This window comes from Mustela putorius, unplaced genomic scaffold (genome assembly GCF_011764305.1).
Source record: "Mustela putorius furo isolate JIRA1106 unplaced genomic scaffold, ASM1176430v1.1 tig00000127_pilon_pilon_pilon, whole genome shotgun sequence".
Lineage (NCBI taxonomy): Eukaryota > Metazoa > Chordata > Mammalia > Carnivora > Mustelidae > Mustela > Mustela putorius.
Genome location: NW_025421288.1, coordinates 3589285 through 3600771, shown reverse-complemented (window position 1 = coordinate 3600771; position 11487 = coordinate 3589285). Strand labels below are relative to the sequence as shown.

At 36.9% G+C, this 11487-nt stretch overlaps 1 protein-coding gene across 1 annotated transcript; it reads right to left on the bottom strand.

Moving 5' to 3' along the window:
* Nucleotides 1–6924: 6924 nt before the first annotated feature.
* On the bottom strand, nt 6925–7842 carry LOC101678571 (olfactory receptor 9G1-like). Its single transcript, XM_045068431.1, has one exon. It carries the CDS (start codon nt 7840–7842, stop codon nt 6925–6927), a length of 918 nt encoding a protein of 305 aa, XP_044924366.1.
* Nucleotides 7843–11487: the final 3645 nt, after the last annotated feature.

Here is an 11487-nt window from a genome sequence, read left to right as displayed (position 1 = left end):
TGTAATAGACCTACAATAAATATTGAATGAATGAATGAATGAATGAATGAATGGGCAGCCCTGAGTTGGAAAAGAAACAAACCAATAGAAATGAATTTCTGGGTGGCTTCTAATTATGTCATTTTCCTCTTAAACCATCAGCAGAATTGTTTGATATCCCATGTGCATTTTCTGGCATGAGTAATCCCTGCCTTCATCTTTGCAAACAAAAACAGGAAAACACAAAGAAATCTGCCTGCAAACAGCTTTGCCAAATATTTCTTTGCCTCAATGGAGTAAGTCTGTGAAGATTTTTTTTTCACATAATCAACAGATTATCCATTGTGATGAACATGAAGCCTGATTTTACAATGAGAGTTGAGTGGTCTAAACCAGAGATACCCAGGATATCATGGAAAAAGCGTCTGACTTTCAGGAGATTAACAAAGGTTCAATTTCTCCACCACTAGCCAATGTTGTAAAGCCTCTATTTCTTCATATATAGAGAATAACTTATCTCTCCTTTGGGTTGTTGTAAAGAAGGTAACTCAAGTAAGGACTAGGCACACTACCTACCACATCATAACCACTCAGGCAGCCAGTGGTTCTCAAATTCTGAGCCTGTAAAAATCACCTGGCCCAGCTCCAGAATTTCTAATTTAGCAACCTGTGGGTGGGACCCAGTAACTTGCTTTCAGTAAAGGAGCCCAAGGGTTTATATTGTACATTGTCCATAGATCAAGTCTGACAAATGCTGAAATAAATATCATTTATATTCTTCTTCTTTTCTTTTTAAGTAGGCTCCACACCCAGATGGAGCCCAACAAGGGGCTTGAACTCATGATCCTGAGATCAGAACCTGGGCTGAGATCAGGATTCAGGCACTTAACCGACTGAACCACCAAGATGAGATGTCCCTCAGTTACATTATTTTTATTCTTTACCATGAAGTCTGTCTGCCATCATAATGGCAGAATGTGAAGAATTGAGGAATTAAAGATGTGTTGCGTAATGTTATACATAAAGAGATGAGCTATGAACAGATCTACTCTGACTGCCAGTGCTAGGACAAAAACATTTTCTTGGGAAGAGATGGCTTGAAGAATTCTGTTCTGTTTTGTTAATCCAACTGCAGTAATCCAGCTGTGCTTGCTAACCACTGAACATATGATTCTTCTAACTGAAGTTATACTTTTGTATGATAAACTAAATAAAGCATTTCCATCCCTAATTACCAGAGCATCAAGGTTTGTGGTGAGCGATAGTTCCTTTTGTCTTGTATTCTTCTCAGAAATATCATATGATGTGATGCTTTTGAATTAAAGCATATCAAACTGAAAGAAATATGAACTTTCTGGGATGGCTTTAGCCCTAAACAGTCTCTAGTAATCTCAGCTACTTCATCTTGTTGCCCCAGCTGTTTTGTAGATATTAACCATGCTTTTTAAATTGGTTCCTGACATTAACTGTTTGTGCACTGAGGTGTTTCTTTCTCCTTTGTCTTTTTTTAAAACAATATTAATTGCCTTTTTGATCTCTAATAGTAAAATATGCTCTTTCTTCTTGTGAACTCGGCATTTCCAGAAACTATAATAGGAAGATAGTGAAGATGTTTCAAAGGAGCCCTTTCTTTAACACTTATGATAACTTAGTATGTACATGACCTTTGTCCTGATTGTGAGGAACAAGTAAAAAATTCCATCTATGACTAACATCTGGATCAGACAACTTACCTAAAATTCTCAGCAATGCCATCACCTCAACAGAATTCAAATCTGCTTGCCTCGGAAACTTTTATAACAGCTTCTATATCCCTAGAGTTGGACATTCCTGTTACCCCTCAGGATTTCATAAACTTGAGCAATAGTTAATCAGACAATTAAAGAAAATCGTTTGTTGACAAATGGGGTATTGTTTAATAATGGAGAATTCTTTTTTTGAGACTACAATTCCCTGGTGAAAATGCCAGTGACTGATCTCAGAAGTAGTATGAGGAGACAATCCAACTGGGATTGGACTGTTCGTATATTTAAAGGCTAGATATATAAATCCATCATGGTGAGAAATGGGACAATGACAAGTTATTGCAGCCACTAGCCTTAAACTTACTTAAATGATCACCAGTGGCTTTATGGAATGAAGGACAGGTGGTCAGGAAAGCACTTTTTTTTCTTGACACAGAAGTATGCAATAAATATCATGTAGTGATTTGGGTTCTGCTAAATTTAAACCCGGACTATCTGACTTAATCAAACAGGCAGTCAGAAAGCCATATTTCAGTGGATACTCGTCAAGAGAAGATGGAAGGAATTACCTAGTATGCCATAACTGGGTGGTAACCAAATATTATGTGCAGATGTTAATGGCACTGTGTCATGGATTAGGGGGTTCATAAGGAGTGATGTAGATGGGAAACCAACCAAGGTGATATTTTTCTTGAAAAGAGAAACATTTTATTTTTACTTGGATAAAAACTAGGTCAGGATATCCTGGTAGGGCTTTCTGCCTACTTATATAATTATATTACTGCTTTCTATATAATGTGAACAAAGCTAGTGTTACAGCCATTGAAAAAATAGACTTATGGTGAGGCAATACCCTTTGAGGAGGGACCTTGAAACTTAGCCAAAGTATATACTGTACATCTTCCTCCAAGCCTTCTTGTGGATGGCTTGCTGCCATTCATGAGGGTGACCCATGTTAGGAAAGTGGAAGTACCCAGATCATCTGTGGGTTATTAGATACTGGTTCTGAACTGACACTAATCCACAGAGATGGAAAACACTAGAGGTATATAATTGCCAGTGAGGAATGGGAACAATGTAAAAGATTATTTTGGCCTGAATGCATCTTTCAGCAGGTCCAGTGGGACCAGCTATATAGCCAATCATTATTACCCAGACCCAGAAATAATACTGTAGATACACATATACTGAGTGATACACAGACTGGAACAAGATCCTCATTTAAAAAAAAAAAAAGATCCTCATTTTAATTCTACCTATGACCCATGGAATAAGGGTTATTGGGTTCAAGCAGAATGTGATATTGCTCTGTTGAGTCAGTAAACAAAATCTCCACCTGGAGGAAGTTCAGAAATTAGTATTTCCAACAAAGATACAAGAAGTGGGAATCCCAATTCATATCATTTAACTCATTTCTTTGGAGGGAAAGGGATTGAGGATCTACAAGGTGGAAATCATGAAAGAACACATTTTTATAGATGGACATGCTCTGTGAATGTCAGTCAGCCTCTTTCTCTGTATACACACAGTCTCTTTCTCCTCTTTTGTTCATGCTCAACAGGCCCTTGTACAAATGGCTAGAGTAACTGGAATGGGCCTGACAACATGATTTTCTTCACCAAAACTAATTTCACTACTTCTACTGTTAGGTATCTCAAATGCCAACAACAACGATCACAGCTGTGCCTCTGCTATACCATCATTTTCTGGGAAGATTGGTGAACCAGTAGGATAGCAGGGTGATTAGATTACACTACTTCTTCACCGAGCCACTCAGGCACCCAGAATTTACTACTTCTTCCTAATCTAAAATTACAGAGCTAATGACTTTCTTTCCAGGAATAATCACATTTTGGGAGATTTGTTTGGTTTACATGCTCATTTTCCTACCAGTTTATCTTGCCAGCTCTTGCAGATGTAGACTTACCTAATGCCTTCTTCATGAAAATGGTATCCAACCAAGCATTACCTCTAAGAAGAAATATATTAGATGGCAAGGGAATAGTAACTATCTTCTCCAATTCACAGAAATAATTAGTTTTACTTTTTGCTCTATCATTCTAAAGTGATTCTATAGTAGTTGTCTGTACACACATTTGAAGTGTGATTGGCCTAATCAAATCGTGGAAGAGCTATATGAAAACTCATTCATGGTTGTTGAGGTGTCCTCTGAGTCTGCTGCATGCTTTAAAACAGCAGCCAATATATGGTTCCATCATGCTTTATCAAGAATATACATGTCTATGAACCAAGGGGATGAGTTGCCATGGCCCTTGTGGTGGCCAGGAAAATGAGCCTTTCAAGAACAGGGAATGTAATTGTGCAAAGGTCCTAACTGCTGATCTCTGAAATACATTTCCCCATTTGTATCAAGATCATGCTTCCCACAGACTGCTCCCAGCTAATTACTGAGAACAACAGGGATACCAAGGCAGGACTATCCCTCTTAGGCACTGGATTGATGGATAATTTTGGCTCAAGTACCTACCTTTGCTGAACTTACCATAAACTGAACAATGGCCTAGGATGTTTTTGCCCATCCTTCCTTCCTTCTCCCCTTCACTCATGCTCAGACTTTCCTCATGACTGAGTGCCACTTTTTGCTTCTTCTGGCTCCCTCTCCACTTTATCTTATACAGACACAATAGTTTCCCCTAATAAAATTCTTGAACTTTTAATTCTACCTTAGAGTGTTCTATTACATCAAATAGCCCATAAGAATTTAATTTCCTTACCCATAACCTTATACTCCATTTATTTGGAATCTATGTGCACAAATGTGGAATTCCCCAAGTAAATGCCCTCAATGCTCTGATTAATTGGAATCTGAGACTCTACACTGGCCATGTCGGGCTTCTCATGAATTGATCATGAATTGACAGTGGTCACTCCAGTGGGCAGAGTGATTGACCTCAATCACCAGCGAGGAATTACTAAGTGCTACAAAATGATATCAAGAATTATGTTTTGAACCCAGGGGATTGAACACTGTATTTCATATTATCTCCTTGGCTTTCTGTTTGAAAAGTATTGCAACCAAATAAAACAAGATGATCTAAGACTCACACCCAATAATAAGGAAATATGGACATTTTTCCAGGTAATTCTGATCTGAGGTGTTATGAAAGAGTCAATAAACTGGAGTAATACAAGCGGAAGGTAGACAGGGACATTTAAAAAATGTTTAATTTAGTAAAACTTGTACATCAAAACAGTACAATTTAGAAAAAACTTTCAAACTTCAAACTTCTTTTGGGATTTGAGTAAATTCCTTTAGAAATTTATAATGTAATTAATTATAAGTTAATATGAGAGATTCTTCATGCTTCACAACCATAAGCTGCAGGTGAAATATTACCAACTGTAATTTAAAAACTTACTGCCAAGCTTACACTTAAACATATGCTAAAACATTTTCTAAAACATCAGTGCCACAAATTTAATTAAATTTGTGTTATGTTACATCTTCTAAAATTATTCTTAGCTGTACTTTATCTTCTCACTAGGGTCTTGGTAAATTATTTTGACTTTATTCTAAAGTTGAGATCACGTTTCCATACCTAAAATAGTATGCCTCTCCACTTTGTCCAGTGAAAGTTACAGTCTCTGGTAGATGTTAATACTTATTTGGAAAACAGGACTTGATTGTTTCTTCTAAATGGATTAAAATAGGAGTTCTCAATAAGAAGCTTGAACATCTTTATTAGAGTAAAAATCAGATTCTATGACATTAGGATGTTTCAAGAAGGGTTATTACATCAGTTCTACTTTTTGTAACTGATGTGTCCCTCTGGAATAATGTATTTTCTAGTTTCTCTTAAGGAATATTAAACACCTGATTTTCTGCTGCTATGGTACACCAATTAGATCTGTTCACACTACTTATGAAGAATATGTTTTATAGGAATTTTACTATTATTAGTGGGAAATAGAGAGCTTTTAGAAAATGAGAGTCTGAGTTGGCATAAATAGAACCGTTTTAGAACACTGTCTAAATAAAACATTTTGGAATTACACTGTTGTGCACTGTTTCTATTGGTATACTATGTGTTACAGCGAGTACTGATTTTATATCTTGGATTTGTTTTATAAGGGATTTATTTTATCTTGGATTTATTTAATCATGTTTTTGCTGGTTTGATGGGTCTTTCCTGATCTGCAGGGAGTTCCTATATTTTGGAGGACTACTTGATTAAATTTCACTTTCTTGTTTGTTTACTATTGCTTTTATCAGTAAAACATATTTATGTTTTATTGATATAGATTATATTTATATTGCCTCGCTTTTAAAAATCAAAATTAAATGCAACTCATCATATTTATTCTTTTGTTTTTTCACCACCGGTGTGTTGTATCACCTCTATAAATTATTTTCTTTTGAGTAATGGGTAGTTAATCATAGAGTTTTTTTCTCAAATTGTTTCATTTCATTTTGTTTATTATTCATTACCATAATATTCATGTTTTAATGCTCAGATTGTCCAATTTGGTTGTAGAAGACCCTGCAACTTCGCCCTTATAAAATAAAAGAGGAACTCTTGTAGTTACACAGAGATTTATAAAAATCACATCTATGTAAACTTGACTGATTTTTCCTTAATTGAAGGAGATATGCTACAAAAATCGACTAGAGAGATCATGCTTGCTGATCCAAGTTGTATCAAGTTATTTTATGGGTGCTGCTGGGTCTTCATGCTAATGCTTCCGGGGGCAAACTGCATATACAAATGCTTAAGAAATCATTTTAAGAGAATAGAAGTCATTTCAACCAATTATTTTTCATAAGAAAATTCCAAAACTTTATTCAGCCTATTTGTTCCTAGTTTTTAGGAAATAACCATATAGATACTATTCTGTATATATCAATCAGCCATAAATATTCTCATGCTAGAGGAGTGGACTGATCTGTCACATTATGAAGGTACAGGAGAGTTTTTGGTTTTAGGCTTTTTATTTGTTTTTAATCTAGAGTAACATGAAATTCAATACAAATTCTTAAATTTTATATTTAAATTCTATCTCCTCAATTGCTCTAATCTTTCTTAGGTCTCTTAAATTGTCATGTATCAAGAGTGCATTTTCCTTAACTGACATTGAAAGAATTGTTAATCATGATGGGACACAATGGCAGCTCTTTTTGAAACAGAATAACCTGACCAAAAATTGTCATTGCATTTGATTAGAAGGAGAGAATCTTGATTTATTTAATGAGTTTATTCAGGGCCTCTTTCACATCCTTATTCCTCAGACTATAGATCATGGGATTCAACATGGGGAACACCACAGTGTAAAATGTAGAAACTATTTTGTCCCTGTCCAAAGAATAGCTTGATCTGGGACGAGAGTAGATGTAGAGGATGGAGCCATAGTACAGGGTGACAGAGACCAGGTGGGAGGAACATGTGGAGAAGGCCTTGAGGCGGCCTTGGGTGGAGCGGATTTTCATGATGGTGGCAATGATGAACAGGTAGGAAGAGAGGATGAGCACTGTTGGAGTGATGACATTGGAAGCCAGGAGGAAGTATAGTATAGTCTGGTAGCCATCTTTCCTGCCACAAGCCAACTTCACCAGGGGAAGCAAATCACAGAAAAAGTCATCAATGACATTGCCACTACAGAAATTCAAGGCAAAAGTTCTTTTGGTGATGATGGAAGAGTTAATAAAGCCACCAAGGTATGAGGATGCTACCAAAAATGCACATAGCTTTAAAGACATAGCCTGAGAATAAAGCAGTGGTTTTGAGATGGCCATATAGCGGTCATAAGCCATGGCGGCCAACAGGTAACACTCACTATATCCCAACCCAGCAGAGAAGAAGAACTGACATACACAGCCAGCAAAGGAGATGCTTTTGTCTTCAGAGATACAGGTCACCAGAATCTTTGGGGTGTAGACAGAGGAATACCAAAGATCCAGAAAGGACAGATTCCCAATGAAGAAATACATGGGTGTGTGCAGCCGGGAGTCATTACAGATCAACACCATGAGGGTGGCATTTGCTACCAGGGTCAAAAAGTACACACTAAGGAATACCACGAACAGGACCAGCTGCATCACCGGGTCTGTTGTGAAGCCCACCAGGATGAACTCAGTCACCGTATGGTTGCCTCTCTCCATAGCTCACCTAAGAGGAAAAACAGTGAGATTTCAGCTTGTATCATTTTGCTGAATAAACAGAAAATATGCTAAATAAAAACAATTATATGAATTCCAATTTCATTTTTCATTTTTTATTAATTTTTAAAAATTTTTATAAACAAATAATGTATTTTTATCCCCAGGGATACAGGTCTGTGAATCGTCAGGTTTACACATTTCATAGCACTCACCATAGCACATACCCTCCCCAATGTCCATAAACCCATCATTTTTTATTTGTTAACTCTGATAATTTTTCTTCCCTGGATTCCTGACTGACAAGTTCAAATCCCTACTTAACATCTCTTACAGGAGATCTACTGGGCATTTCAAGAAAAACTGAGTTCTAACCATTCTTCCTCAGCCTGCTTTTCCCTCAGGCTTCTTCACTGCAGTAAATGGAATTTTCCAGTGTAGGGGAAATTGCTGACTCTTCTTGACTCCTCTCTGACTTTGACATTGTAACTGACTAATCAACAACATCTTGATTATACCTTCACAATATATCCAGAACCTGACCAGTGTTTTCCAACTCCAGTGGTTCTGCCCTAGACTAAAACTGCTGTGATATCCCATGGGTGCTATCACAGAGTTTCTAAGGGTCTCCCAGCTTCCTCCCTCATATCCCAAGCCCAGTTCGGTCTCTGAACAAGTTGGGCAGAGTGATCCTGCTAAAAGACCAGTTAGATCATGTTATTCTTTTGCTTCAAACTCTCCAGTGACTTCTCAACTTATTCAGAGTAAAACCAAAGTTGTTACAAAGATGGACAAGCTTATTGCCTCTCTGTTTCTGATTCCTACTATCCATTCCAGCCATGCCACCCTCCTTTCAATTCTTAGAATAGTAGGGGATGCTTTGTGCCTTTGGAGTTGCTTCTCTCTAAGGCCAGGATGCTCTTCCTTGAGTATCTTTATAGCCAACTCTCTTATATTTTCAAGTCTCAATTGCCTTTTCAGGTGTTCCTGATCACAATATTGAAAACTGCTTCCCTGGCATTTCTTATATCCCTTTTCTGCTTTATTATTCTCCTTCGCAGTGCTCATTATCTAATATTATATATATCCTATTAGTTTAACATATTTTCTTTTCTTTTCACTAAATGTGCTTAAAAAAAAGAAAAGAAAATAAACAACATGTCTCCAAGAGTCCTTTGATCTCTGGGAAAACAAAGATTTATAGTCTCAACCTAACCCAGGAATGTGATCTTTTAATAGTCAGCATGAAATGTCCTGATCAACAGGAATGAGGTCCTCTGCATGATAAAAACTCAGTTTTCCCCAACAAGATGTAAAGGATTGTTTTTTTCTGCTGCTAATTTCCTTGCTCAACTCTCCTTACACATATGTTCCATTCCATAGAGCTACCAATCCTTCTGCTTCTTGATTCATGAATCACCTGAAAAAGCCAATTAGGTCTTGAACTTTAGTATATTAAATTTTGTTTCTCAACACTGTCCGTTTTCCCTTCCGCTTTTGATGGAAAACATAGACCAGTTCAATGTCTATTTTATCTTAATTGTAGTTTATTATGAAATTTTGTGGGCTATTTGTTTTAATGGAGTCAGTTACTACAAAGTAACAAGAACTGTGCAACTAGGTGAAATCTTTGAAAACATGATCCTGAGAACTATGAGTGCTTTCATATAGGAAACACAGAAAACTCCTGGACTCAACCTTCAATTTAGTATCTTCTAACTTCATTATTCTCCGATTGTCATAATTATCCCAGAATTTGGTTATTTATACAAATAGTAGTGAACAATTTTGAATACTTTCCTCTGAGTTAAACATTGTTGTTAGTGTTGCACATGCATTATTTTATTCTTTGTCACAATATCCATCATAGGTATGTTGGAAGATTAATAGCAATAACTTTACAGATGACCAAATTCAGTGTTAATTAGTAGCTTAAGTATACAGTTAGTATGTAGTGTTGTCTAACTCCAGAAACCTGGGTTTTAATGACTAAGTCCTGTCCTTTCACTTTCAATACTGGCTTAACAGTTGCTTATAGGCTCCATACATGAATGTTTCCCTTTTTGGTTCTAACACCTTAACTCAAAACCAATAAGATAATACAGACAGACTCAGACGCTGTCACAGGTAAGGACCTTGTACATGTGGAGTCAGATAAATGCTTCTGAGTAATACCCAAATCATCTGGCAGGGTCCTGTGTCTCTCAGGATAGCCAACCCCAATTATGAGGACAGGAACTGTCTACTCACCTCTCCCAGGACTGAGACACGTGCCTGAAACTCACAGACTCAGCCAACAAAGACCACACTGAAAATCCAAATATCTTATACTTGCTCAGGATCCCCAATGTATTTGATTCCTTAAGCACCCCAGAGGTTCATAGTTTTGCAAGTGTCTGAACAGCAATTAACTAAAAAGCGTATTAACTTTATTTAGAAGGTTCTACTGGTTAAATGGAAAAGAAGAAGAAGAAGAAGAAGAAGAAGAAGAAGAAGAAGAAGAAGAAGAAGAAGAAGAAGAAAAAGAAGAAGATGATGATTTTTAAAGTACTCATAATTATTGTGATATTTTGAGAAACTACTCTTTGCAAAACAGCTTCCTGGAAACTGTATTTGATTGTAAAAGTACTCTATGGAGTAGGTATTTTAATTTCAATCACAGACGAGAAAACAGATCCAAAGCATTTAATTAACTTTCCTTCCCAAGGCAAACTCAGAAGTAAATGCAGTCAGGATTTAAACTCAAGGCAGCCTGATTATAAAATTCAGTCTTTCCCCTATACCATGCATACGTCAGAGAGACATAATCTTTGAGTATCTATTCAGCTGTGACCATAAATTTTTAGAAGAGGACTTCTGCTCCTGAGTGTCAATACAGTAGATTTTGCAACAAATTTATTTTGTCTCCTATTTCATCATCTTATCACCCAATTTATTTTTATTTTTATTATTATTATTTTTATTTAGGGAGAGAGAGAGAACGAGCTCACATATGCATGAACCACGGGTGGGGGAGGGAGAGGGAGAGAGAGAATCATTTCTCTCTCTCTTTTTTTTTAATTTTTAATTTTTAATTTTTTATAAACATATAATGTATTTTTATCCCCAGGGGTACAGGTCTGTGAATCGCCAGGTTTACACACTTTACAGCATTCATCAAAGCACATACCCTCCCCAATGTCCACAACCCTATACCCCCAACACCCCTCCCCCCAGCAACGCTCAGTTTGTTTTGCGAGATCAAGAGTCACTTATGGTTTGTCTCCCTCCCAATCCCATCTTGCTTCATCTATTCTTTTCCTACCCCCTTATGCCTCCATGTTGCATCACCACTTCTTCATATCAGGGAGATCATATGATAGTTGTCTTTCTCCACTTGACTTATTTTGCTAAGCATGATACGCTCTAGTTCCATCCATGTCATCGCAAATGGCAAGATTGCATTTCTTTTGATGGCTGCATAGTATTCCATTGTGTATATATACCACATCTTCTTGATCCATTCATCTGTTGATGGACATCTAGGTTCTTTCCATAGTTTGGCTATTGTGGACATTGCTGCTATAAACATTCGAGTGCACGTGCCCTTTCGGATCACTATGTTTGTATCTTTAGGGTAAATACCCAGTAGTGCAATTGCTGGGTCAT

What these genes read in the sequence shown, in the direction of transcription:
- LOC101678571 (XM_045068431.1), bottom strand. Translation starts at nt 7,842, where the DNA reads ATGGAGAGAGGCAACCATACGGTGACTGAGTTCATCCTGGTGGGCTTC.